Source organism: Phanerochaete carnosa (genome assembly GCF_000300595.1).
Source record: "Phanerochaete carnosa HHB-10118-sp unplaced genomic scaffold PHACAscaffold_1, whole genome shotgun sequence".
Lineage (NCBI taxonomy): Eukaryota > Fungi > Basidiomycota > Agaricomycetes > Polyporales > Phanerochaetaceae > Phanerochaete > Phanerochaete carnosa.
Window position 1 is genome coordinate 3,112,764 of NW_006767628.1, and position 27,280 is coordinate 3,140,043.

The 27,280-nt window shown below is 53.1% G+C and overlaps 6 protein-coding genes across 6 annotated transcripts; 2 read left to right on the top strand and 4 right to left on the bottom strand.

Moving 5' to 3' along the window:
- Positions 1-55: 55 nt before the first annotated feature.
- Positions 56-1,772, bottom strand: PHACADRAFT_180203 (uncharacterized protein; the record flags this gene model as incomplete). The annotated part of the gene is made up of 8 exons (XM_007390421.1): positions 56-523; positions 580-799; positions 853-922; positions 976-1,016; positions 1,068-1,113; positions 1,166-1,239; positions 1,289-1,379; positions 1,443-1,772. 8 exons carry the CDS (start codon positions 1,770-1,772, stop codon positions 508-510), a joined length of 888 nt encoding a protein of 295 aa, XP_007390483.1. The 3' UTR covers positions 56-507.
- Positions 1,773-2,067: 295 nt separating this feature from the next.
- PHACADRAFT_247382 (uncharacterized protein) lies at positions 2,068-3,231 on the bottom strand. The gene is made up of 6 exons (XM_007390422.1): positions 2,991-3,231; positions 2,899-2,936; positions 2,764-2,837; positions 2,625-2,710; positions 2,441-2,574; positions 2,068-2,389 (listed from the first exon to the last, which is right to left on the bottom strand). The coding sequence occupies exons 1-6, from the start codon at positions 3,084-3,086 to the stop codon at positions 2,335-2,337; spliced, it is 483 nt and encodes a 160-aa protein (XP_007390484.1). The 5' UTR covers positions 3,087-3,231; the 3' UTR covers positions 2,068-2,334.
- Positions 3,232-3,907: 676 nt separating this feature from the next.
- On the top strand, positions 3,908-15,586 carry PHACADRAFT_156217 (uncharacterized protein; the record flags this gene model as incomplete). The annotated part of the gene is made up of 44 exons (XM_007390423.1): positions 3,908-3,946; positions 3,996-4,068; positions 4,121-4,198; positions 4,259-4,635; positions 4,687-4,791; positions 4,843-4,941; positions 4,992-5,057; positions 5,108-5,257; positions 5,309-5,512; positions 5,562-6,329; positions 6,384-6,514; positions 6,566-6,755; positions 6,806-7,249; positions 7,302-7,477; positions 7,531-7,907; positions 7,962-8,659; positions 8,709-9,515; positions 9,571-9,969; positions 10,021-10,137; positions 10,187-10,256; positions 10,320-10,348; positions 10,401-10,715; positions 10,765-11,050; positions 11,105-11,173; positions 11,224-11,377; positions 11,426-11,625; positions 11,678-11,798; positions 11,847-11,995; positions 12,135-12,202; positions 12,255-12,568; positions 12,617-12,812; positions 12,871-13,068; positions 13,119-13,602; positions 13,656-13,791; positions 13,844-13,987; positions 14,042-14,366; positions 14,419-14,497; positions 14,549-14,630; positions 14,679-14,745; positions 14,796-14,869; positions 14,920-15,031; positions 15,087-15,119; positions 15,172-15,262; positions 15,318-15,586. The coding sequence occupies 44 exons, from the start codon at positions 3,908-3,910 to the stop codon at positions 15,584-15,586; spliced, it is 9,363 nt and encodes a 3,120-aa protein (XP_007390485.1).
- A 769-nt stretch (positions 15,587-16,355) lies between these two features.
- Positions 16,356-19,978, bottom strand: PHACADRAFT_85128 (uncharacterized protein; the record flags this gene model as incomplete). Its single annotated transcript, XM_007390424.1, has 7 exons — positions 16,356-17,056; positions 17,111-17,468; positions 17,523-17,817; positions 17,869-18,110; positions 18,161-18,483; positions 18,537-19,260; positions 19,313-19,978. 7 exons carry the CDS (start codon positions 19,976-19,978, stop codon positions 16,356-16,358), a joined length of 3,309 nt encoding a protein of 1,102 aa, XP_007390486.1.
- Positions 19,979-21,636: 1,658 nt separating this feature from the next.
- On the top strand, positions 21,637-24,026 carry PHACADRAFT_204202 (uncharacterized protein; the record flags this gene model as incomplete). The annotated part of the gene is made up of 5 exons (XM_007390425.1): positions 21,637-21,812; positions 21,875-21,894; positions 21,959-22,275; positions 22,327-22,807; positions 22,866-24,026. 5 exons carry the CDS (start codon positions 21,637-21,639, stop codon positions 23,849-23,851), a joined length of 1,980 nt encoding a protein of 659 aa, XP_007390487.1. The 3' UTR covers positions 23,852-24,026.
- Positions 24,027-24,073: 47 nt separating this feature from the next.
- On the bottom strand, positions 24,074-27,264 carry PHACADRAFT_247392 (uncharacterized protein). The gene is made up of 6 exons (XM_007390426.1): positions 27,103-27,264; positions 26,926-27,029; positions 26,454-26,869; positions 25,784-26,401; positions 25,073-25,727; positions 24,074-25,013 (listed from the first exon to the last, which is right to left on the bottom strand). The coding sequence occupies exons 1-6, from the start codon at positions 27,188-27,190 to the stop codon at positions 24,204-24,206; spliced, it is 2,691 nt and encodes an 896-aa protein (XP_007390488.1). The 5' UTR covers positions 27,191-27,264; the 3' UTR covers positions 24,074-24,203.
- Positions 27,265-27,280: the final 16 nt, after the last annotated feature.

Here is a 27,280-nt window from a genome sequence, read left to right on the forward strand (position 1 = left end):
GATTTCGTGGATTTCTCCCGCGTTCTCAGCTTCAGCTTTTATGTCTTGAAGGATATCAGCTCGGCATAGAACATATGCTACTACTATCGATTTGATTAACTCAAGATTCTCGACGTGCATAGCGCTGGGTTCAGAATTCTGATAGAATGATTGAGGCCAAGACTTGGCTACTAGCCGGCATACCCTCAACGCACGGCGGGCGAAAAATATGAATGGCTCGTCGTATGCGTGTCGTCTATTCATGCCTCGTAATAACCAAAAAAAATCGGTCCAGCGTCATAGAAGCAAAGCAAGTTGACGCTAGGTTCCCTAATTATGCACAGCGACGAATAGTAGGAAACATGTTACGAACAAACGAAATTGGTTCCCTGGACGAGAAGGGCAAAGGAGAATTAAACAGGAATTTTGGGGGGTATCATAGAGTGACGCGCGTCCTGAACGTCGGTGCCAATTGATCCAGCTCGCTTCACTCTTTCTCCTTGTCGTGGTCGCGGTTCATTGATATCCTTACTCAGTCTTGTGCCTGCAGAGGACCGGCTCGATCATGACACATAGCCGAAAATAGATTTGCCAACGTACCCATGGCCGTTCGCGACACCGTTTGCCTTTCCATTTGCGATAGGCTTTCCCTTGCTCTTGCCAGCCGGAACCTTCTTGTATGTCTGAATGTAGAAGTTGATGAAGAGCACAAGATAGCTGGAGAGTAGAACACAGCCGAAGATCGCAGCACTTTCCGTTCCAGCACAACTACCAAAGTTGGGGAGGTTGGGGAAGTAGTTCGCGGCGTAGTAGTTGTAGGCTACATCGATGTCAGTTCGTTTCCGCGTCCCGAGCTCCGTCGGAAGCACGCACTAGCAAAGTACACGGCAAACAGGTCGATGACGAATTGTACAATCTGCATGGTAGTCAGGTACTTCTTCCACTGCAAAAATAATCAGCACGTGGAAGAGAAAGACTGCCGTCTAGCAAACATACCCAGATCTTGGCACCACCAGCAGTTGCATAGTAGTAATAGTCTGTGATTTACGTTAGCCGCCAGCTCATCCGAGACATTGGGGGTTACATACACATCAATACGTGGACGCATAGGTTAATCGATATAGGGAGCCATTGCTGCCCGAGATAGTCATTCGGAGCGGATCGGTGGACCGAATATTTGACCTACCACACTAGTGCGGCCATTGAGCTGCGTATAGCACAAGAGAGCAGTCGCGGAGTGGTGGAAGACATGCAGGAAAGCTAAACGGGTGAATGAGCCTTGGAGAGAGCCCAGGCGCGTCCGACACACCTAATGGCTTCTTTTTCAGGGCGAGGAACAGGGTGTCGATGAGTTCGAGGTACTTGAAGTAATAGTTGATGATATAGTAGAATTCAAGACGCTGCAAAAGTCATTGGCCGTCAGTACAATGCTCAGCATGCCAAACGGCGCGTAGACAACGAACATTTGTCCACATGTTCGTCGAACACATGCCCCAGAACGGGCCGTTCTTCCAAACCATCGGGATGACCTCCTCGAGGATCAGGGACATTAGAAGCAAGCTGCCACTGCTGAGGAACATATTATGTATCTGGAATGGAATTCGCAGCCTGTAGGCAGGCCTGTCCTTCATGAACTGCTGGGTGCTGAAGACGATGACGAGGTAGGCAACAAGGGCGGGGCCGACCTCTTGCATGCTGGAGAGGGGAGTTTTACCGTTAACATAGCTCGTGAGGTAGTGAGGAACGGAGGGCAACGGGATATGAGCAAGGATAAAATCCGCGAGGGGCGCCATGGAGGGAGTCGTCGAGGTTGAAGGGGACAAGAGGCGGCGTTCAGGATAAATTTAAAATCTCACCTGAAATCTCGAACGACAGCGCTTTGGCCCGGTAGAGACAGGCGTCTACGCCGCCGGGCTCACGTGGAGGTGACACTGTGTGATGACCGCCGACGACGACCGCATGCTCGTGGTCCATTGCAAGGCCGTGCAGCGTTGAACGTTGAACAGTCGCATTCTGTTGCTGACACTTTGTTGGCAGCACCCGTGGAGAAAAGGTTTTCCACATGCTCCAATCATGCTCCGGGGTAATCAGGGGCGAAGTATGCGATGATGAGCTTGAGTTAGACTCGACAACGATCGCTTAGGCGCAAGTTTGTAGACGTTCCAGAAACAATGGCTGTCTAGACAGAGACAGAATATAAACATGCCATTGAGAGTCCATGATACTGATTAAGAGGAGAAAGAGCAAGTACGTAGAGAAGGAACCATGAACGTGACGTGCAGAGTATACAGATGCAAAGGGAAGTCAAAAAGATGGGAATAGCGATGAGAGGAATCCGAGACGTCTGAAATAATATTATGTGATAACAAGCGCAAGGCCGTCTTCGAGATCGGCAAGCAAAGCTTTTTGGCTGTGCGAGACGGTTAGCACATATTCACAGCACCATAGTGTAAGCGCATACCTCAATTGCAAGTGCGCATTTTCAACAGCCGCGAGGGCGGCTGCTTTGACTTTGTTGGCATCACTGTCCGCTGGTAAGGCACAGACCACACACAGAGGGCAGCTCGATGGCTGGAGGCGGTAAGACGCGGGAGTCTGCAGAGAAACCGTCAACAAATGATTAGACGCCAGCGTCTCCAACGTACCCCTTGGGATCGCAGAGCCTCCACCAAGTTGTGGACAAAAACGAGCGACCGCGTTCGAAGGTCGTGCAAGTCTTGGGCATCGACGACTGCATCGATCAGATTAGCGGGCATTGGTGCGCGGTGAATTGGATGGGCTTACAGGTGTCACACGATGGGATGGTCGTCGGCACGGTGCAGTGAAGTCGCACGGATTGTCCAAAACGGCTGATCAGCCTTGAGGAGCGCCATGTGAGACTACTGCAACCACGGAGGAAGACGCGACACTAGTACTCACTTGGCGAACGGTTCCACGGCGTCCTGCAAGTCTCCCAGCTGCGAACATGGAAGTCAGTAAGATCCCGGCAATGGCTGCCAACGAAGACTTACCTCGTTGAGCTGGATATCCTTTGGCCGATCGCGGTCCTCAACATGGAGAGCGACGTGCGCACGCTGGGGGATAGCCTGAGGTTGCAGGGATAGCATGGTGGGCGTAAGAACTAAGGGAAAGGTGGACAGGCGAGCGTCAGGATTGATATAGAAGGCAGCCGCTTGGGGCACGAAAGTCACGTCGAGATGGCGGGTCTTAAGTACTTAAGTACCGAATCCTCGTTGCCAGCTTCGCGGGGGGAACCGGAGGAGACGGAGAGGGTCCGGGTCTCTGACAGAAAGTGGTCCAGGTCCCCGCCAAATCGTGATGCAACGAGCTGGACGCCGCTAGTCATAGGGGGTACCGGTATTGCTATGGAGTAGCAGCATGAAGGAGGTGTGTAGTCGTCTGACCCAGGGGAAACGAGAGCCGAGGAACAAAAATGTGAAATAACCTCAGCTAGATCAAAGCAGGGTCTGGCCGGAGCCCGGACTTGGTCCAAGGTTGTACGTGAAGAAAGCTACATGTTTGGTCAAAAGAACAACGATGCAAACGGCAACGTCCCTGCGGACCGAAGAGTTATATACTTAAAGTTCACGTAAAAATCGCAGCGGTAGCAGTCTTGAATTGCTCGAGTTGCTCGTGGAGACTTCGTGGAGGCGGCGAGGAGAGGGCAGAAGCGTTTAAGCGTTGCGGCAAAGGGCGGCGGAGCGGTCTACGGGCCAGAATTCCGGGCCGAAGAAGTCCAGAGCCCGGACCTTCCGGTGGGAGGACGCATGACGTACCGCCTGCAGACTCAAGCGTCTAATCGATTATTCGTTGCACACTGCTTTCGACTTTGGCCAGAGTCAGAACCTCGTTTCAAAATCATATACCTCTCGCACACGAGCCCACATCTGTTTACGATATCTGATACCACACCTCTGCGTTGAGCAAGATGTGGTGGCTCGACCCGGGGAAGGAGGTCCTCAACATCGTGCGCAGCATACTCCCACCCTTGCATCATGTACTAAAGTCGCGGCCAGTTGTTCAACAGGGTCTTGGCCCCGTATGTCGAGAACTTGGATATGAACCAAGTCAACTACGGAATAGGACAAGGTTGCGACGCGTTACTCATTGGAAAGTGAAACACACTGAGCGCACGCGACAGGTCAATTGACATTACGCCAGTTGCGTCTGAAGAAGGGCGCTCTAGACAAGTTCAGGCTACCGGTCGATGTCATAGAAGGTACGCTTTACCCAAAAGACATCGAAGGATTATTCGGATAGATTGGACGCGCCAAAACAGGTCACCTCGGGAAATTTACACTTTCGCTGCACTGGATGAACCTGGGCAACCAGCCTGTCGAAATTCTCATCGAAGACGTCTACCTTCTCGTGGTCCCTTCTTCTGAAAGTTCCTACGATGCTGAGGAGGAGGATCGCAGAGCACAGGCCGCAAAATTCGAGAGGCTCCAGAATGCCGAGCTCCTTCACATGCAAGGCCAGGCAGAACAGGGTATGGTGTTCTCTATGCATGCGCGGGAGAAGACACTGAACACTGGCGTAGAATCTCCTCAGCAACAGGGTCTATTGTCATCGCTCATAAACAAGGTTATCAACAACCTCCAGGTGACCGTGAAAAATATCCATGTCCGTTATGAAGACAAGCTCAGTGTCCCCGGAGTGCGCGTTCATTGCAATAAACCGTGATTGCATATTACTTACGCTTCTCAGCACCCATTCGCAGCTGGAGTGACCTTGGCCGGTTTTACAGTTGTTTCAGTCAATGATCGATGGCTGCCCGCCTTCATTGATAGCACTGCAGGGATTATTCACAAGGTCAGTGCGCGCGTATCGTCTCTCGGGCTTCAGATCTGAAGTCCAATCTAGTTGGCTAAAATGGAGTCTCTGGCTGTGTACTTCGACACGGATGCTGCAAGTCTTGCGGGTCTATCGTACCAAGAATTCGTCAAGAAGTTCACAGAACTTGTACGTATCCAGACCCGCACAGCCTTGTTGTGCCTGATGGTCATATTCAGATCAACCATGGGGAGAACTCGACCGATCACCAGTTCGTCTTGAAGCCTGTATCTGGTGAAGGAAGGGCGAGTGCGATTGTATGGTCCTACAGAGCGCTTTGTTGATCTCGTTTCAGGTCAAAATCAACAACAAGTCCACCAAGGACATCCCCCGCTTCGATGTTCAGCTGCTCTTCAACGAAATTGGCGTTCTTCTCGACGACAACCAATACCGAGACGCCATCTCATTAGTCGACATGTACCATTTTTATACCCGCCAGCACCAGGTAAGGCACATGTAACAGTGTCAGCGACGTGTCTGACATGTGCTGTCGTAGTACCATAAGTTCCGGCCCGCCGTCGAGGATCTCGAGGAGAGCCAACCTCGAGCCTTCTGGAAGTTTGCGTCTACTGCTATTTTGGATGAGGTACACCAGAAGCGGAGACAGTGGACATGGAACTATTTCAAGGAGCGACGTGACGATCGACATCGTTACGTGGAGCTGTTTAAAAATAAACAGCTGGGGCCGCTATCGCCAACGGTATGCATATTGTCTTGATCAATGCATTGCAATCCTGAAGATTTCGCAGGACACGACTATGTTGGAGGCTCTGGAGCGCAAATTGTCCTATGAAGATCTTAGGTTCTATAGGTCTATCGCGCGCTCTCAGCTCAAGAAGGACCTCGCGGCACAACGGAAATTGGATGAAGAGAAGAAGAAGCAGCAGACTCAATCGCGCAGCAGCTGGACCGGCTGGCTGTGGGGCTCTTCAGGCTCTAGCGCGTCAGAAGCCACCGCCGAGGAATCACCGTTCTCCGGCGAGATGACCGACGAACAGCGGAAGCAACTTTACGAAATTCTGGATTACGACGAGAAGGCCGCACTGGCTTCGTCCTTCGAAACCCCTCGCGACGCCCTCCAGTTACGCGCCGCCGCTAGTCTCCAACGTGGATCTTTGGCGTTAAAGACCGACCCACACGGGCGGAACACAGAGATCCTGTCTGTTCTCTTCAATCGCTTCCAGGCCGACTTCATTCAGAGGCCGGACAACTTTGAGACATCGCTTTCGCTAACAAGTTTCTCTGTACACGATGGAACGACCAAGAACACGGTCTATCCTCGTATTGTTCAAGTCCAGGATGAAGATACTGTACGCACTGCGGACATGAGCATCCAGCCTGTCGACCCCTTCTTATACCTCAAGTTCGAGCACAACCCTCTCGATCATCGCGCCGACAGTGCATTAACCGTTCGCATGCGAAATATGGAGGTTGTCTACCACAGGGGTTATATCGAAGCCGTTTACAAGTTCTTCAAGCCTCCAGCGAGTCAGCTTGAATCGGTCGAGGCCCTCCTGGTTTGTGTTTCCCGTTATCCTGTTCCATAACTCCCAACCAAACTGACCGTGCAGGACGCTGCCGGGGAGACCCTTGAGGGTATCCGCAGGGAGACCCGAGCTGGTCTCGAATACGCCTTGGAGACGCACAAGACCGTAGACATTCAGATGGATATCAACACTCCTATTATCATCATTCCTGAGAAGTGAGCGAGTGAGTTACTCGTATGGAGAAATTAACCCAGGTCCCCTTGCAGCATCACGACTAAGGATTGCAAACATCTTATCATAGACGCCGGCCATATAGCCATCGAGAGTGAGCTAGCGGACAAGAAGGCTGTTCAGGAGATCAGCTCCAAGCGCAAGCAGCAGTACTCCGATGAGGACTATCGTCGACTCGAGTCCCTGATGTATGACAAGCTGACCGTCCGACTCGAGGCAGCTCAGGTAAGTTGCATTCACCTGTGGTGACCCTTTCGGCTTATATTTCACAACAGTTCGTCATCGGTACAGATCTCGAGGCTTCCCGTAAAGCGTTAACGTCCGACGAGCATGACGAGTTGCACCTTCTGGAGCGTATCAACATCAATCTCCAAGTTCAGAATTCTATCGTCCCTAGCGCGCATAGTCTAGCTCGATTCAAGCTCTCTGGTCATCTACCGAATCTACAGATCAACCTCTCGGACGCCAAGTACAAGTCTTTGATGAGATTGATCGACGTCTCCATCCCGAAGTTCGATAACGACTCCAATGCTCCTCGACGACCAGCTTTGGAAAAGGCGAAGTCTGGCGCTGGTGCATTTCGTCTGCCAAGCGGCATATTCGGTTCTCATGATCCGGATTACAATATTGACAGTGACACCGAAGACGAAAAGCGCGCCGACAAATCAGCGGAGGCCGATGACAACAAATTCTTCGAGGCGCAACCGGGCGCTGTCGAGGTTAGTCCAGCAGTAAAGGAATGTAGGCAGAGGGCTTACAAACTCGTGACAGACCCTGGAGATGCTGCAGCATATTGTCGAAGTGGATTTCCGAGTAGACAACCTTCGCGCGTCGTTGTACAAATCTCATGAAGGTGTCGAGCGAGAGTTGGGAAACCTCACGCTGGAGCAATTCGCCATGTCTTTCGCAATGGCTAAATTCACCATGGCCGTTGATCTGAGCCTGAGGTACTCCTTTTGGCTTGTAGTTCGCACTGTTTTGACAGATTTCTTCATCTTAGGTCCTTGTCCATGCACGTAGTTCAGACGGGCAAAGAATCCATCAAGTTTATCTCGTCTGCCTCAGCGGACTTATCTGAGCACTTGTTAGCGGTGAAGTACAACCGCGTACAACCTCAGTCGCCCCAGTTCACGACCGTATACGAAGGGATTGACCAGTCAGTGGACATCATGGTTACCACCGTCATTGTCCGTGCCGCCCCAGAGCCTGTCATCGCACTTTACGATTTCATCATGACCACCTTCGTGCCACAAGACAGTGCACCGAACGCGATCGACTCTCCCAGCCGCGGCGAAGACGCCGGCGAGATGACAAATACCAGCAATTCCAGTCCAACTCAGAGGATCAGGGTCCTTGTTAAGCTCGCTGGCGTGCAAGGTTGGAGAACCCCCTAACGCCAATTTAATTTTTCAAAACTTACACAGTCCACAGTCATCGTTATCAACGAAGACGTTCAGGTTGCAACCTTGGCCATGTCGACAGGCGATGCGTCGATTATGCTTCATGCATCTACGATGCAAGTCAACTGCCGTCTCGGCTCCCTCTCATTGATCGACGACTCCGAATTGCGTACGGCGATACCAGGGTACAAGCAGATCCTGTCTATCGAAGGCGATAACTTCGCCGACTTCCGCTACCAGACGTTCGACCCCTCGGATCAAGAGAACTACAAGGGCGTCAAGTCGTCGGTGTATCTCGCCACGGGCTCATTGCGCGTTCACTATCTTGAAGAGTCTCTCCATCAGCTCTATGTATTCCTTATGCGCCTCGCGAAGCTCAAAGGTCTCTACGATGCAGCCACTCAGGCGGCAGCGCAAAGTGTTTCCGAGATTGAGCGCATGCAATTCGACATATCCATCAAGTCCCCTATCATCGTTTTCCCCACGGACGTAGAACGGTCACTGGACGCTCTTGTGTTGCGCCTCGGAGAGCTGAACGCACACAACAGCTTCCAGGGCCCGACAGACAAGATCAATGCCAGCCTTCGAGGCATCAGCTTGTCGTCCACGCTGTCACGTGATGGACAGCCACAGACTTTAAAGATGGTCGAGAATATTGACGCCACCGCGGATGTTACCCAGGTTGCGGGAGTCGACAGAACTAGAGATCTTACTCGTCCTGACACTGCTGTAAGGGTCTCTGTCGCTGCTTGTCTAGATACTCACTCTCTCCTTAAAGGTCAACGTTACCATATCAGACGTCAAGCTGCATCTGACTCAAGTCCAATATGGACTCCTCATGGAGTTGTCGAAGTCGATCCCTCGCGTTCTCGCCGTTCCGTTCACAGACGCTTCCGAAGAGAGTACTTTAGAGTTGGAGAAGCAGATCGCTGTGTCGTCGGACTCAGCAGTCGATCTACAGCCGGAAGTGCAGGCCAACTCTTCAGGCTCCCGGTCATGGCCGACGCTTGACGTGCTCATCACGCTAGAGGTTGTCAAACTGCACCTCTATGATGAGTCTGCATCCTCTGAGCAGTCTCTAAAGGAGCATGGAATTGCAAGGCTAGCGTTGAACTCTTGTACCTTGAGAGGGAAAACATTGTCGGACGGTGCAACTGAGGCCGAAGTCATCTTGAAATCTTTCACGATGAGCAATACTCGCCCCGGGAATACGAAGTTCCGCGAGATCATACCTGCCGCACAACACAATCGCAACCAAGTCATGATTCTCTTCACATCCACCGGCGGCCACGATAATTTATCCATTGCTGTTATCACTGTAGATTCACCGCAGGTGATCTTCGCCGTTGATCCTATCATCGGCCTCCTTGAGTTTTTCACTAGTGCACTTGATGCAGAAAGGCCGGCGTCGCAAGAGGTCATCGGGGAAGAGAGTGACAATGTAGTCACAGTTGCTCAGGCACCCTCTACGATCGACTTCCGTCTAGACCTCCATGATGTGTCCGTCAGCGTTTTAGAAAACGACACCGACGTCAACACGCGCGCTATTCGTCTCAATATCCGGAAGTTATTCTTGTCGCAGCAGGTTAGATTTGTCTTGCTGTGCAAACTCATGCTCTCGCTGACGCTGAAACATGCAGGGTATTCTTGCGCTAAGTGTAGAGCACCTGGGAATGTCTCTCACTCGAATGGGCAAGGATGCAGATACTGTCCGATTCTTGGACGACGTAGATTTCACATTCTCTTTGGACAGCCGCTTCACGGCTACGCATCAGACAACGACCATCGAGATGACCTCCCAGCCCATCGTCTTCCGAGCATCCTATCGCGATATGAACCTCATCACGACTATTGTCAATAGAGCAATTGAACTCTACACCGAATCGGCTCAAAAGCACTCCAAGACGAATGTACCGGACTCGGATGCCCTGGTGCCAGCACGGAGTGTCTATGGCATTTCAACATCCAGGAAGACCACCAGGGCAGCAACACGCTCACGACCTGTCGGTAGCGCAAACGTCGTCCTGACCAAAGAGCAGGTGTGTTGTTTCTGATCCGTGTTTTGGACCATACTCAACATCGTCACGTAGCTCCGGGCTTCATGTGAAGGGTTCCGGCTTATCCTCATCGGCGATCTTCACGAACAGCCGATGCTCCACTTGAAGGTCAAGCCGTTTGTAATGACCGCTAAGGATTGGTCAGCTGAGGTGCGAACACTTCTCGTTTTCCGAAAATTTTCTTACCGTGTTACGCCAGTTACAAGCTACGACGACACTTGCCGTGCACATCAGCTATTGGAATCTCACAAACTCACACTGGGAGCCTCGTGAGTGTAGACTTGTCCCGCAGGTTAACTCGGATAGCCACTGATAGAACATAATGCCCTTAGTGATTGATCCATGGACCTTTACAGCATCAGTAAGACCCTTCTCTAATTTGATCGACACCATGGCCAATTCTCCTGTGACAGATCGTCAAGGACAGTACGTCAGGGGGTCTTGTTGTAGCCTTCTTCGCGAAAGAGAGACTGGATCTGAACCTGAGCATGACCTTCGTCGAACTGGCGCTTGCTACTGCGAAGATGTTCGGTCAGGAAGGCGAGCGGGTTCTGCGGAAAGCCAGAGGAAGCTATGCTCCCTACAAGATCCGGAATCGTACAGGATGTTCCATATCCGTTTGGGCAGATGCGGACGGTAGTACGACAGCACAGGCCAGTGCTATGACAGAGATCCCGCATGACAAGACTATTGACTGGCGCTTCGACGACTGGAAGACGATGAGAGAGGTGAACATCACCCGTTTATGAATTATGCAATGTGCTGATTCAATTTCAGCACGTCTCTTCCACCACTCACAATAGCATTGGTGTCCAATTCATCGGAAAGCAGTGGGACCAAGTCCGAAGTATTCCTGTCGACAGGGAGGGAGAGTTTGCGTTCACACTACGTCCACGAACAGACAAGCTTGCCCACCGCATCGTTTGTGATGTTGTTGTGGAGGACAACGTCAAGATTGTCACTATTCGTTCGACATATAGGGTTGAAAACTACACTCTGTATCCTCTGGAAATCACCTTAGTGGACGAGTTGGGGCGTCCAGTACATGCGTTAGAGAAGATCGGTATGCTCACTGGCTTCGTTGCCGCATCGTATGGTGTTGTTCACACCTCGGTAGCTCCTGGGCAGGACTATACGTTACCCATTGAAGGCATAGGCCAGAACAGGCTCAAGATTCAACCAGATCGTGAGTGGACTCCGTTTGTCATGTCTGAGATACTCACAGTTCCGTGGCAGAGGGCTTCGGGTATAAACCCTCGCCCGCAATTCGATGGGAAGACCTCATATCTCGCAGGAGCTTCGCTGTCCGTTGTCCGCATACAGATCCTCAAGAAGCGGCCTTCCGGTTTCAAGCATGGGTCGATACGGACGTTAAGGAGGCTGTCACTCGGTGAGCTCACATCTGATGCGTATCATGTTTAAACTCAACTCGAGACAGCAAATATCCCAAGATTTCTCTTAAGTTGCGGGCTCCTGTCGAATTGGAGAACTTGCTGCCGTACAACATCGAGTACAGGATCTACGACAAGAACACGGACCAGAATTGGAGAAGCTATCTCCGCAAAGGTGGGGTAATGCCTGTACATTCAGTGGAATTGGGCCACATGGTGTTGTTGAACGTCACGGTGCAAGATGCTGGTATGATTCGTAGCTCGCATCACAAGCCCGCACTTCTGATGCATCTGGATAGTCTTCAAACCGAGCGACTTCTCAATTATCAACACTGATGGCAGTGCCGACTTCGACATTGAGAATCGTCTCACCTTGAGGGATGAGAAAGATCGCAAACTAGACCTCGGACTAAACTACGTGTATGTGCACGAATCTTGTCGCGTATGCGTAGCTCATGGTTCCTTTAGCCGCTATCCGGATTCTGGGGGCTGCTTCAAGGTGCAGATATACTGCCCATACCTGATCGTCAACAAGACCGGTTTGCCGTTCTCGGTGAGACCTTGGCGGGCGAATAGAATAGGTTCTCCTCAAGATGTTGCAGGTGATCTTCGACCAGGTACGCTAGCTGGCTTCGCGTCGCTGTTCAGGTTACTTTGACACAGACTTCGACCAGAGGTACTGCAACGGCCAACACCTTTTAGTAGGTTCAAAGCATGCAATGTACATTCACTTTGTGTACTTATGCGTGCCCGTAGTGCTCTCACACCCGAATGCCCAAGGCAAAGACTTCAGCTTCAAATTTGGCCAATCGATGTGGTCCCAGGTTAGCATTTTAAGTCTTTGGTCTTGCCAAATTGGCTGACTTCTCATTATAGGCGATTGGACTAGAAGCACCCGCTGCAGAGACTCGACTTGTCATCCCTTCCGAATCACGTAGCAATGATGAAATTCATGTCGGTTTGACTTGGTCGGAAGGACTTGGCAAGTACAAGCTCACAAAAGTCATCACTCTCGCACCTCGCTTTATCCTTCGTAACAACACTTCCGAAGATATCTGTTATCGGGAGCACGCGGCTACGCCCAGAGATCGTGGGATTTTGGAACCGGGGAAAAGAACTCCGATGCACTTCATGCGGCAAGGCGACGCGAAGTTATTGACGTTAGCGTTTGCCGGTATCAACGCCCAGTGGTATGTAGTATTCAAATACCCCATACATTGCGCTTCATAGTCTTGCAGGTCCGCCCCGATCAATCTAGAGGATATCGGAAGGGTGCACTTCCGCCTAGTTAGCCCAGGCACTGGACACGTCCATCTCATACGCGCAGAGATGAAGCTTGGGGGGTCTACAATCTTCGTTGTCATATCCCAGGCAGAAGAGTGGCCGTTTACCGTCGAGAACGACAGCGACTACGCCTTCACAGTATACCAGAGAGTTCGTCCTCAGGGTGTTACACACGCTAGTGAGATAGCCTTGATAACATACTCTTTAGGATTTGGACCACCCCGAAGGACCGACGGGCAGCCGAACGGTACCGGCCTACAAGATAGCGAGCAAGTCGATATTCAATTATGCGTGGGATTTCCCGGCCTCGAGGGAGAAGAAGCTGGTGCTTGATGTGTACGGTGCGGGCATTCGTCGTGCCCTGGACATCTTGGAGATCGGTGCTCTTGTGCCCTTCCGATTTTCTGTGAGTTTGCTTGCCTTCGTCATCTACTGGTAGAATAACTGTCTACTTAGACCGGACAAGGCACCCGGATCGTTTCGTTAGACGTCAGGGCTGAAGGCTCTAAACAGGTTCTAAGGATTTCCAACTACAACGCGCAAGTCAGCCTGTACAAGCCCACTAGCCGTCGCGCCGGGTCGGTCACTCAGCTCGACGTGGCCGCTACGACTGGGAGTCAAGAGGGTTTCGAGGCAGTTCAGGAAGAAGTCTCGTCTTCATTGGCCATCAATGTGGATTTCGAAGGTATTGGTCTGTCACTCGTCAACAGGAAGGCTGTAGAAGTCGTCTACATGTCTGTCAATAGCCTGAAGTTTGAGTACACCAATAGCCCGGTTGCGCAGGCCGTCAATATCGTCTGTGGAAGCCTCCAAATCGACAATCAGCTCCATGATGCACTGTTCCCTGTCGTCCTTCAGCCAACACCCATTTCCAAGGATTCAAGCACAGTGGCATCGCCACCAACCTTGCAGGGCTCTGTTATATGGTTGAAAGATGAAGGTGACCACCGCACGTCTGATTACCTCGGAGACAATACTAAAAGCTTTTGCTAGCTCATGGCGTCACTTTCGTAAAATACTGCTCGATCTTGGTACAAGCATTGACTGTGCAAGCGGACGAAGACTTCCTGTACGCACTCTTCGACCTTACTAAAATCAAGGGCGCTCCTTGGGATGAGGTGCAAGAGGAGTAAGTTTGAACGCTACCTCTTTGATAGGCGGATTCTAACTCCACGCTACAGTGTGCTGATAGCCCAGCCAGACGAGGTTATCGAACCCGAAGATACTGCGGAAGGCCAGGAGCTCTACTTCGAAGTGCTAGAATTGCAGCCTATCCAACTGGCCATATCTTTCATGCGCACGGAAAGGGTTAGCAGTGATGAGCAGTGAGTGGAACAAATACGAATACACGCTCGAAGCAGATCTCTCATGATTGCTAGGCTGGCGATTCGTAATCCATTCGCTGTGGTACTGAACGCAATTACTATGGCGGTGGGCAACATCAACGAAGCGCCACTCGAGATGAATGCCCTTGCTATCAAAGACATGAGGCTTCGATTGCCTGAGCTCCAGAGCCGTATCATGTATCACTATCGTCAGGAAGTCTTGCGCCAGCTGTACCGTATCTTGGGCTCTGCCGACTTCATCGGAAATCCTGTTGGTCTCTTCACTAACGTCAGTTCGGGGGTCGCGGACATCTTCTACGAGCCCTTCAACGGCGCAGTCATGCATGGTAACCAAGAGCTAGGTATCGGGATTGCAAAGGTATATTTTTCCCCTCACTTGGTTTTATTCGTTGCTAGAGCGAATCACACAGGGTGCGGCAAGTTTCGTCAAGAAGACCGTGTTCGGCGTCTCAGATAGCGTCACGAAATTTACTAGCAGTGTTGGAAAAGGTACGGTCCCGATGCGAGTATAATCCTCAGCTTGGTGCTTATCAACTACAGGCCTTTCTGCGGCAACGTTTGATTCTGAATACCAGATGCGCCGGAGGATGACGCAACGACGAAACAAGCCCAGACATGCGATGTGTGTAGTATTATCAGTTGGATGAGAACCTGACTGACTGGCCCGTAGCTATGGTGTCGCTGCTGGAGCTGAAGCATTTGCCAGCAGTCTTGCCAGCGGCGTGGAAGGAGTTGTCGTATGTCCTAATTGGCACATCGTAGACAACATATCTAACCGTGCCCACAGCTCAAGCCTATCGAGGGCGCGGAGAACGACGGCGCTCGCGGATTCTTCAAAGGTATAGGCAAAGGTCTCGTCGGGTATGTTGTAGCCCCTCTCACAAGACCTCCGCTCACGAACATGCCATCAGAGCTGTGACAAAGCCTGTCATTGGCGTCTTCGACCTGGCTTCAAATGTTAGTGAAGGCATTCGAAATACTACGACAGTCTTTGACAATCCCGCAAGGGATCGTGTGCGCTCTGTGAGTCCTACCAGTCTTTAACTCGTTTCTTGTCCTAAACATTGCCTCATTCTAGCCTCGACTTGTTCCAGCGGATGGCGTTCTCGTGGTATGTCTGGATTTACATATTGTGCGGCATTCGTATCAACCCTTATCAACAGCCGTTTTCCCAACGTGAGGCTTTGGGTCAGTATTGGATGAAAGACCTGGAAAACGGCGCCTATCGCAAGGAAAACTACGTTGCTCACATCAGTGCGTGCCCGTGAAGTAGCATAGTGAGAAAGGGGCACCATTAACTCTGAGACAGATCTCCCTGGCGGAGACAACGTGGTATTACTGACTACCTCTCGAGTGATCTCGTTCGCCTCTAGCAGACTACGCGTCGATTGGCAGCTCCCCTTCACGCAGGTGCAAGGCGTTACAATCGAGGACACTGGGATTCGCTTTGCGCACAAGGGCGGCAAGGAGCATGATCGTTTCGTGTACATTCCAGACAAGGCCTCGCAGACTTGGTTCTTCGGGCAGGTCGCATCTGTGGTCAAGGCTTTCAATGCGCAGCGTCGAATCGACTCATAGCTACTTTCGACATTGTACTGTAGACAGTGGACGGACAAGAAGTGTGGTGCTAGGATATTTAACAGTGTATAGAAGTTGGTATAAGTATAGGAAGACCGAGGGACAATGGTCGAACATGATAGTATGTGGGGTGAGGTAAGCTAGCTAGGCCGTCGCAGTTGGAAAGCGAAGAAGGAGCGAGCGGACCTATATGGCGGCCCAAGTCAAAAAATACATTGAAGAATAAATACTCCGAATTAAATCTTTCCAATAGGAGAGGTAACCACGGTATCTTCGCTGTCCCTGTGGCGAGTCTTGGTATCCTTCGCTGTGACCGTGCTCGACGTCCGGCCTCTATATGGGCGTCCCAAGTCGACAACGTATTCTTTGGTGGTCGGTGTACCCAGTTCGCTGTCGCTTGCCTCGGTTTTTACGGAGAACTGCTCGAAGCTGCCATAGCTATGACGAGGACTAGTAGAATAGGCGCTCTGATAATCGGCCTCGTCGTCCGTAACCACACTCGTTCCGTTAGTCGTCGACGGCGTTAAAGGCGCAATAACCGTCGGAGAAACCGGAGACCCCGGACCAAGAGCTGACAAGTTAGCGTCTGTATAGAGACTGCCTAGCTTGGTCGAGTCGTCCTCGCCGATAGGATGGATATTTCGCTTGAGCTCACCGACAGTAGTCTGTCTGTCTTCAGACCTGGAAGACTCAAGGTGGTCATCGCCCTGGGTGGAGCCATTCGGCCTAGCGTCGGTGGAGCCGCGACTGGTAGTGCTACCAGTACTTGTTATCCGCGCGTGTTCGGTGGTCCTGCTTGAAGCTCGACTGCCGTGACGACGATAGCGGCGCGTGGCCTCCGAAAAATCGCTGTCGCTTCCGCGACTATCGAGGGAGACTTTGCGCGCAGCATCAGCAGCCAGCGCATTCTCAAGCTGTTGGGCGACGTGAGCATCACATGGTGATCAAAATCGAGTAGACGTGCCTTGCGCTGAATCTGTATGACCTTTTGCGCAATCTTGTCAGTCTTCAAGTTAATGCCTTCATCGACTGCAGTCATGGTGTCCTGATCACCCCGACTGGTAGAAAACCTCTTTTTCTTCTTGCTCCTCGCATCCGATTCCTCGGGCTCGTCCATCTCCGGGACTGTACTGGTCCTGTGCGGATGCTTGCTCAGCCCCTCCTCCCTCAGCGCACCGACGGAGTACGACTCTGCTAGCGTCGAGTCCGTGCTGAACGACCGCAGCGGCCTCGAGCGGGATCCGCTCCGACGCATGTTCGGAGCGGAACGGGACGACATGCGGCTGACCGGACGAGAGCCATACTCAGACTCATCCATGTCGACTGCCATCGACGCCAGCGCCCTCTCAATTTGCGCCTCAACCTCCGCAATCATCTCCGCCCTCTCTATTTCCATCCTCTCCATCGCCCCCTTCATGTGCTCAAGTTCTTCTAGAGCTTCTTTATGGGCCATTTCCGTCTCCTTGAGCTCTGTGCAACATTTCATTAGCATGAACGAAATCTCATCAATGCCAAGACACTAACGGGCCTGCAACTTCGTCTTCTCCACCGCCGTCATTGTAACCATGCTCGATAGCCTCTTCGTCTCCTTCTGCTCCTTGTTAATTTTGGTACGGAGCTCGCCAGCTTCTGTGCTGAGCTTCTCAGCGTACTGCTCAAAGGTGACAAACTTGTCACGCCAGAGATCGGACTCAGTCATCAAGAAGTTAAGGCGGCGGGACAGTCGTCCGATCTTAGTCTCTAGATCGTCACGGGCATCGACGAAAGCTGTCGCCCGCTTGCGAATGGAGAGCTGAATGTGTTGCTCGGCTTGAGTCAGGCGCGGTGGCGGACGAACCGCCCCAAAGGAGCTAATACGTTTGAGCAGCGACGGTTTCTTCATCTAGAATAGCGCATACGATCAGCCACGTAAATTAGAATGACCAATCAGACACACCTTGTCCTGCAGGACACTGTCAAACGCTTGAATGACGCGTGTCGAATGCCACCATTCTGGGGGCTTAATCATATCGGCTACAGCGGTGGACGCGGCACCGCGCTTCGCTTGAATCTTGCAGACAGGACGGAAACGGCCTGCTGGGAACGCCTCCTTGAACTCACTCGGCACACAGTGATCGGGGTGGTAGTGGGGCTCAAAGGCAGCAAGAAGCTTCTGACGGTACTTGTCACGCTGCTGCTTGGTTGAAATGCTGCCAGGGGGTGGCGACGCGCAGTTAAGGTAGTTGATGTCCCTGTGGGCGGAGTCAGCGGCTGATGGTGCAGCGATCAATGCGTAGACTCACAGGTCAACAATGCAAACCTCAGGTGGAGGCCGAACGGCATAGCGAGCCTCAGTAGCGAGACCCATGATCCACGGACCAGGATCGTCGATATAGATCTTTGCGTCGCGCGAGTGAACAGCAGTGAGAGCGATGCCACTCCAACTGCGGAGCTCAACCAGGTATTTGATGGTCATGACCGCAATGCCAAGCATAGCAGGGTGACGCGAGAAAAAGAGGACACGACCCGTCGGAGACAATGCAATCTATACCGTACCTTTAACAAGCGACGAAAAGGAATGTAATTGCAACATACCTCGCATATAGTTAGAATGTTGTCAATATTGAGGCACTTGAACAGCGGCCACATAGTGAAATTGACATCGACGAGACCACGACCGAAGTCCAATCCTCCCGGGAAACGAGCGACGACCTCTAAGCTCGTCTCTGACTGCCCTGCGCCATGGCTCGGTGCAGAAGACGCATCAAGACGGATGAGCTCGCCGGGTCGAGGCGCAGGGTGTGAGAGGACCTTGCTAATCTGCAAGGTATGTGACTGCACGTCCTTAGAGAAGCGAGCCCAAGAGAGCGTCAAGTAATCCCGCATCAGGTCGTAGATAGGGAACCGCGACACCAAGGCTGCAAAATGAATGATTAGCCTGCTCGAAACACAGAGTACATAGAGCACATACTGAGCGCGTACGGAAGCCAGAATACGGTGTCGCCAGGCAAGAACAGTGTGCTCTCACCGGGTCCATGACTCATCGCGCTAGCAACCTCGAAGTCGCTCTCGCTAACCATACCGTCGGCGTCGGCGTCGGTCTCTCCCCCATCCATATCTGTCTCAGCATCAGTTCCGGCACCCCAAGGGCCTCGGGACTTCGCCCTCTTCCTAGCTTGGCGAGTCGGGTCAGACCTCACACTGGTCCTGCTCTTGACCCGAGAGGGCACCAAGCTGTTGGCGCTTTCCTTTCGCGACCGGCTCGCCTCCAGAGTCTTTCGGATGGCAGCTGTGCGTTCGGCGTCGGCGTGGGACCAGACTGTTAGACAAACACCGTGGTATGTGATATTATTATTTGAACCACCGACGAGTGGTGTCTTCGCGCTTGCTAATCCACCAAGACCGCCAATTGGCGAAGCATGGCCGTGCGGTGACAACAGGGAATTGGAGGGGCCGATGTGCGCCGAGGAAGGGCGTGCACGACCGAAGGGATCGTCCGCATAGGGATACGGGAAGGTGACCACGGAGGAGCGCGGGTCGGTGGTCGATGTCAGCACAGAGGCGCGCAACAAATCGGTCGAAGCCGACGGGGCAAGCGGAGTCGACGGCGCAGGTAGAGTGAAAGTGAAGGTGTGAACTGTAGATGCGGGTTGCAACGTCGAGGCGATGATCTCGACTTCACGCGGGAACGACAACTACGACGGGCAAGCTGAGCTTTGTTATCAGCGGTCAATGTCCGGAACGTACCTTGAGTGCCTTGGAGAGCATCTTTCCAACATCCTGCTTGCTGAGATGTCCCTGGCTACTGAAAATAGTGCTCGTGTCGTCGGACTTGCCTCTTCGCTTCTTCTTCCCGCCGCCAGCACCAGGACTTACTGTGCTGCCCAACACTTCGGGCCTCCACCATCTGCTCACCGCCCCCTCGCTGTGATGCAAACCTAGCACCGAGTCCGGGTCGGCGAGTGTCCATGTATGCGGGCTCTTGGGCAGGCCAGAGACGACATAGAGAGACGCCAACGGCAAAATGGGCCCGGAGCTGGGCGCCGACGCATTATCTGGCGCAGGAGCAGAACGGACGGACGCGACAGACGCGCGATTCGAAGCAGGGATAGGTTCCATGCTCCTGCGATGCCTGATACCGAGCACCCTCGACGCTTTGTCGCGGGGTACGATTTGGTTAGACTCTTCGTGCTCGGGATGCTCGACGTTCACGTAGTCCGGCTCGTCGTCCAAGTCGTCACCCACACTGTTGACGGAGTCGCCGTTGTGGGAGTCTGAGCGTGCCTTGAGATGGTTGTTGGGAGAGGTAGAAAGAGTGATGATCGGGTCAGGTGCAGGGATGGCTCGAGATGTGTTCCTGACGCCGGACGAAGTTGGTCGGGGAGGCGTGTGACCGCTGCTTGCGCTTAGCATGCTGTAGTTCGACTTTTGCGTTGGCTTGCGGCCGAGGTTAGCTAGGGGGCCGGCGTGGTCGACCTCTTCCTCTCCAACGTCCTCTGAGAAATACAACTTCAACTTCTCGGAGATGGGCGAGGTCGCGGGTGGTGAGGTCGAGGCGGAGTGTACCGTAGAGGGTCGAGTGCGACTGTAGCCCAGCATTTTAATGAATCAGGACCGTTGTTGTGCTGAAGGAGATGAAGACGAAGCTGATTACAGGGAGCGTATTAAGTGGAAGAGAGGAAGGAAAGGAAAAGAGGGTGGGGAAAGGCGCAAAGGCAGCCTTGGAGGTGGAGAATGAAGATGGACTGTGGCGGTCGCTGAGCGTGCGTTGAGAACGCTGACATATGCTCAGGGCGGTTCGTCGTGGAGCGAATCCTCCGGCCCACCTGTAAAATATGTTTCCCGCCATCACTCGCTTCTAGTGGACATCACGTAAAAGACTGTTTCTACATTCAGAAGACCATTACAATCGTGTTCAGGGTAGAGCAGCTAGCAACACCCGTCGTGAGCGACGTCACCGAGGCGACCAAACGTCTTCTCGACACCGTCCGCCGCGCTGACCTCGAGAGGAAGCGGGAGCGGAAAGCGTCCGCGCAGATCCTCCGTATTGCCTTTTTTGAAAAATCTAAGCGGATCAATATTGCATAGGAGGCGCCCATTTTCGTAGATTTTCGTCTATTTTCGTGCCTCGAAACCATGTCTTGCTTGCTGGGCGGCTCTGGAGTCGGTACAACCGCCGTCGATGCCGGTTATAGAGTCCTTCGTTCTGTGCGATGCTGCCTTGGCTCTGCGCGAAAAGGCCTTGCAACACCGATATCACCGAGCTCAACACAAGCTAGCGCATCTCGTGCGTAGTCCAGACTTACTCTGCTCTGGAGCCATGTGGACACGGTGCTTCTCGATGCCTGGTATGGCGTAGCGGCTTTATCGGCAGATTTGCTTCATTGTACTTGGGCTACAGCAGTGCCCTAAGCACCCGCATATCTTCACACGAAGCTGGCAAAATGATATGTGTGAGAGACAATTTCTTCGGATGTGCAGATGTAATACTACACCGTCTTTGGGGTTCTCCTTCTGTGGGTCTACGGTCATTGTACATCAGAAGGTGCAAAACCCATGAGTTCGACAAGGCTCCCCTGTCAGCTGGAGTTGAATGGGATCATCTTTCGCCAAGAGACAACCTGTGCGGTGAAGAGTCAGCTCAGCTGAGTCGCAGGCCGCAACACATGCTACGACAGCTCATCTCCGTTGAGAACTTTTTCACGCGTCTTACTTACAAGAAGGCCTGGGACCCGCATAGACCGGGACACTGCACGCATGCCTCCAAACTAGAATATTCGCCCGCACTTCCCTGTCGGATCGCCCGCCCTGTAAAGGGGCATGAACTTTCGAGAGTGCCTGGTTGCCAGTGCCCTTGAAGGCCGTGTCTGCTGCTGCGCTGTATCACATACGTACAGCACCTACTTTCTCCCAGCTTTGTGCAGCTCGCCAGCACCAGTGGGGGTCCAAATGCAAGGCGGTCTGAACAGTCACGTGGTCTGTAGCGCCTCAAAGTGGCGCGACTCCGGATTCGGAGTCCGGAAACGGCAACCCCAGCATGCAGCTGTGACCTGACTCAAACCAGGCTTGCGATGTCCCATTCCATGACTCTCGACGCAGACGACCCTCACATCTCTATACCTCTTGGAATCACTGTCGGACTCTTATGTTCCTTCATACAATCTCTTGGCTTGACCATCCAGCGCAAGAGCCATGTACAGAATCAGGCGTTGCCAGAGTCTGAACAGAAAGTGGAACACCGCAGACCGTAAGTCCTGCACAGCCACATGCGTCTGTAGTTCTGGCTCACGACACTCCGTCTCCACGCAGACTTTGGCTCTTAGGCTTTGGTCTGTACACACGCCTATCATCTCCGTCGAGTTTCGCTGATCACTGGCCTCGTGTCCCTTCTAGGTATCTTCATCTCGTCAAACCTCTTTGGATCTATATTCCAGATTGCCTCGTTACCCGTTGTCATCCTCGCCCCGCTTGGGGCTGTCTCGCTTCTATGGAACGCATTTTTCGCTCGTTTCATCTTGGGAGATGTGTTCTCGCCGTGGATGGTTCTCAGCACCCTCTGTATAGCTGGCGGAGCCGTTTTGATCGCTGTCTTCGGTATCGTACCTGAACCGACGCGCTCCTTGGAAGACCTCCTGGAACTATTCAGCAGGCCCACATTCATTGTCTACTTCTCGTTGCTAGGCGTGTTTACTGTTGTCTGTCTGGCGATCGTGAGCATTCCCCTTCTCGTCCATTTATTTTGACTGGATCTGTCATTTCAGACTCATGCAGTGGAATACACCTCCTCGAGACGTATTGCGCTGCCCGCAGATACACCTCCGTTGTCTCCTCTTCTCGTACCGACCTCCGACCCCACGGTCTTGACCAATGCTGCGATACCCAATGCGAGCGTTGAGGGACAGAACCATAACGCAATTGAAAGCTCGCCTCTCCTCGACCCGAAATCCTCTCGCACATCATCCTTGTCCCCACCAGTGTCCCTATCCTCTTACATCTCGTTATCCCACACACCTCTCTTCCTCGCAATGTCATACGCTTCCTTTTCCGGCATCATCTCGGGAATGTGCCTGCTTCTGGCCAAGAGCGGAGTCGAGCTACTCGTCTTGACCATCGCCGGCAAGAACCAGTTTTGGCGATGGCAGTCCTGGGTCCTCGTCCTTGGCCTAGGTATATGCGCGTTGCTACAACTATGGTACATGCACAAGAGCCTGGTGCTTGCAGACCCGACTCTAGTCTGTCCACGTACGTATTTACGATCCAGTCACTTTGCGAGCACATCATCTGACCTCCAGGTTCATAGTCGCATTCTGTTTCTACAATCTGTCTTCCATAGTCAACGGTCTGATCTACTTCAACCAATTTCAGCTGCTCTCGACGACCCATCTACTTCTCGTCGTGCTGGGAATTGTCGTTCTCCTTGCTGGTGTATGGATTGTATCATTCCCTCCGAGTGGCTCACATCGGGTCGACCTATCGCACTGGGACGAGTCCGAGGGCGAGGAAGACGAGGAGTTTGTCCGTTACGAAGATGAGCCTCTGCCCATGGCTGGGACTCTCCATCCAGACGATGAAGAAATCGGGTTGGGCAGAGTATCCACTTCTCGCGAGCGCCCTGCGTCGGAGCCCCCACTGTTGGTCGATCTGGGAAGCGACGACGAAGGCGAGCATTGTGCGGCAACCACCGAACCGCCCGTGGAAAGTTCCGTGCACCTTTCGCCGAGGAGCAATCACCGCGACAAGTTTCATGCGCGGAGACAAACAGACTCTGCGCTGTTGTCTTCCCACTATGGCGTCGCCCCGACACTATCGCCGACGCGGCCGACACATCCCCTCCAGCACTCTCCGTCGCGGGCAAGGCACCGAATCACGGTCGGGCATCACAGCACGCTTGGCCCCCTCTCGCCGCGGCACGGCCACAGCACTCACACGTACCCACTCTCGCCCGGCGCGCCGAGCGGGTTCTCCATCGGTCTCTCGCCGATCAGCCCAGGGTTTTCTCTTGTCCCTGCAGATCGGATACCGAGGCGGCGGCGGGTGACGAGCCTGACGAGCGTGGATGCCGCCGCGGACGTCTTTGGCGGTGGCCGCCACAGCAGGCCGGTGCGGCGCGTGATCAGCGAGGGAAGCGGAGATGATTTGGCGGGTTCGGGAGAGTGGAGGGCCGACGTCGAGGGACAGCAAGGACAGGCAAGCGAAGGTAGGGAACAGAGTAGCAATGGACAGAGAAGTGCAAGGGGACGGTGGAAGTGGGTTTCTGGCGTGCTGGCCTTTAAGCGGCAGCGATGAGCCATCTAGTTCCCTATATATATCCGGATATCCAGACTCACAATATCATTTGTAAGTTAACTTATCGCATCCTTTCTTAAATTTCATTCAGACAATGTACGCATATAACACATCGGATATCGTACAAATGTGATTGACTATAGAGCACTACTTTTTCTCTCCACGTTCAGAAAGCTGTTCGCCGAACTGTGAAGTTTATGGTAGGTTAAGCGCTTGACCATGGCTAAGATACTTTTCGTTCAGGGTCTAATTGCTATCGTTACATCGAATGAAGCTATGGTACAATAATCTCCACATGACATGATCTACATTAAATTACAGAAAATGTTGCTGTCCTCTGCACTGTGTACTTTTAGTCCATTTCCTCAATCTCAATGTCGTCGTCGACATCGTTCCAGTCAACGTCCATGCCTTCAGCCTGGTTGCCCTCATGATTCGGAATGATAGCCAGCCTGTTGTGTGGGCCGTCAAACTTGACCTGGACGGTCTCGCCAGGGAGGACTTGCTCGGAGAGGATCATGACCGAGAGCGGGTTGAGCAGGTCTGTCTGGATCGCGCGGTTGAGCGGACGCGCGCCGTACTGCGGCGAGTAGCCGATCGAGACGAGGTACTGCTTCGCCTCGTCGTCGAGCACGAGCCGCATCTTGCGGTCCTCGAGGCGCTCTTGGACCTCCGCGAGCCGGAGGTCGACGATCTTGAGTATGTTCCGGCGCGAGAGCGCGCGGAAGACGACGATGTCGTCGATCCGGTTCACGAACTCGGGCGGGAAGTGCGCCTGGATCGCGCCCATGACAAGCTGCCGCGTCTGCGGCTTCACAGGCCCGTCGCCCATGTCGTTCAGGAAGGACGCGCCGAGGTTGCTCGTCATGACGATGATCGTGTTCCGGAAGTCGACGACGCGGCCCTGGCCGTCCGTCAACCGGCCGTCGTCGAGGACCTGCAGGAAGAGCTGCACAAACTCTCGGGACGCCTTCTCGATCTCGTCGATGAGCACAACCGAGTACGGTTTACGGCGGATGTACTCGGTGAGCTGACCACCCTGGTCGTGGCCGACGTAGCCTGGTGGAGCACCGATGAGACGAGCGATAGAGTGTTTCTCCGAGTATTCAGAGCCGTCGATACGGATCATGGCCTCTGGCGAATCAAAGAGCACAGTCGCGAGCTATAAAAGAACCAAGTTAGTATCATGGTCAAGAAGTCCGAGGTAAGGCATGAACTTACCGTCTTGGTCATCAAGGTCTTACCGGTACCAGACGGACCTGCGAACAAGAAACTTGCAATAGGACGAGCCGCGTTTCGCAAGCCAGACCGACTGAGACGAATGGCGTTGGCAACAGCCTTGACGGCCTCAGGTTGACCGACCACACTCTCCGCAAGGATTTTCTCCATCCTCAATAGCTTCTCCTTCTCCGTCGACATCAACCGAGTCACTGGAATGCCGGTCCAGCGAGCAACAATCTCGGCGATCTGGTCGGGCGTGACTGTATCGCTTCCCCCCTCGGCCTGCTCTTCTGCCCTCTTGGCTTCGAGCCTTTCCAGGCGGGTTTGGAGGTCGGGCAGAGCGTAGTACCGGAGGTCGGAGGCGGTTGCGAGGTCGTAACGGCGCTCGGCTTCGTCGGCCTTGGCCTTGAGCTCGTCGATCTTCCTGCGAACCTGGTTGACTTCTTCACCGCGGGCCTTCTCAGCTTCATACTGCGCAAGGAGCGGCTGGAGCTGGTCGCCAACGTCGGCAATCGCCTTGCGCGCGATCTTGAGACGCTCTTTCGAAGCTTCGTCCTTCTCGCGCTCAAGTGCATGGATCTCAACCTCGAGCTCGAGCTTGCGGCGCTGGAGCTTGTCGATAGCTTCGGGAGAAGTCTCACGGGTGACACGAACACTGGAAAGCAAAAGTTAGCAATGGAAGGGCACACTATGAAATGAAGGTCTGCTTACCTAGCGCACGCTTCATCAACCAGGTCGATGGCCGAGTCAGGGAGACGCCTTGATGTGAGATAGCGGTGGGCGAGGGTCGCAGCTTGAATCAAGGCACCGTCGAGGATGCGGACACCGTGGTGGACCTCGTACTTCTCCCGGATGCCACGGAGGATGGAAATGGCCTCGAGAACGCTTGGTTCGTTGACAAGGACTTGAGCGAACCGACGTTCGAGAGCGGCGTCCTTCTCAATGTACTTGCGGTACTCGGCGAGGGTGGTTGCGCCAATGCACCGCAGCTTGCCCCGAGCGAGGAGCGGCTTGAACAGGTTTGCGGCGTCCATACCTCCGCCTTCTGAGCCGCTACCGGCCATGATCAGGTGCAGCTCGTCGATGAAGAGGATAATGCCGGTGCCTTCGTCAGCTGCCTTCTCGACTTCGTTCAGGACGGACTTGATACGCTCTTCGTATTCGCCCTTGTACTTGGCACCAGCCATGAGAGCACCCATATCGAGCGAGTACAGGCGCCCAAAGAGAGAAGCGGGAACGTCGCGGTTGACGATACGCTGAGCAAGACCTTCTGCAATGGAGGTCTTACCGACGCCGGGTTCACCGATTAGAACGGGATTGTTCTTTGTCCTATTGAAAACGCGTTAGAATTCTGGGCGAGAGCTCATGGTGGGGAATTTACCTTCTGCAAAGGATGCGAATGACGCGGCGAATTTCGTTGTCACGACCGATAACAGGATCGATCTTTCCCTCTGCAGCCATTGCAGTGAGATCTGTGGCGTACTTGTTGAGCGCGTCAAAGCCCTGCTCCGCGTTCTTGCTATCTACGCGGCGATTACCCCGAATGGCGTCGATCTGGGTCTTGAGCGCGGCCTCAGTCAGCCCAACCTCCTTGAGGGCCTGGGAGATGGACGATTCTTTGATAGTGGCAAGAAGGAGGTGGTCCTGAGCAATGTACGAGTCGTGCATTGTCTTCTGTATCGACTGAGCTTCCCGGAGGATCTTTGTGGCCGCTGGACCGAAATTGACCTCATCAGGCGCGGGTTGCTGAGAGGGAGTGCGGACAATGATCTTGTGGAGAGCCCGTTGCACAGTAATCTACAGACAATGGTTAGCCGAGTTTTGACAACAAGACTCGAGCATGATATACTTACAGGATCACCGCCTGCTTTTTGAATGACAGAGGTAAACAGTGAGTGTCCGCCTTGCTGCCCTGCACTCTCATTCAATAGCGCAAAAGCTATATGAGCGGGGATAACTGTGGATAACGGTGGTTAGCTTAGAACTCCCGAAATTGAGAGTCGATAGGAATCGATGGGAGATGAACATACCTTGAGAGTTGCCGTAATCCCTGGCAATCTGGACTGCAGCGGCAATGGTTTCTTGGGTCTTGTCGGTGAATTCCATGGAGGAGGCCATGATGTTGAAAACACGAAAGATAGATCAAGAGCGAAAGCAAAGAAAGCGGAAAGGTGCTGTAAGGTGAAAGTGGGTATCAAGTGCTTGATG

Coding starts and splice junctions, on each gene's coding strand:
- PHACADRAFT_247382 (XM_007390422.1), bottom strand. CDS start 3,086: ATGCTATCCCTGCAACCTCAGGCTATCCCCCAGCGTGCGCACGTCGCT. Junction 2,838..2,898: donor GCCGTGGAACCGTTCGCCAA/GTGAGTACTAGT, acceptor GCGCTCCTCAAG/GCTGATCAGCCGTTTTGGAC. Junction 2,575..2,624: donor AGGCTCTGCGATCCCAAGGG/GTACGTTGGAGA, acceptor GTTTCTCTGCAG/ACTCCCGCGTCTTACCGCCT.
- PHACADRAFT_247392 (XM_007390426.1), bottom strand. CDS start 27,190: ATGGCCTCCTCCATGGAATTCACCGACAAGACCCAAGAAACCATTGCC. Junction 26,402..26,453: donor ATTCGCATCCTTTGCAGAAG/GTAAATTCCCCA, acceptor CGTTTTCAATAG/GACAAAGAACAATCCCGTTC. Junction 25,014..25,072: donor AGACCTTGATGACCAAGACG/GTAAGTTCATGC, acceptor GTTCTTTTATAG/CTCGCGACTGTGCTCTTTGA.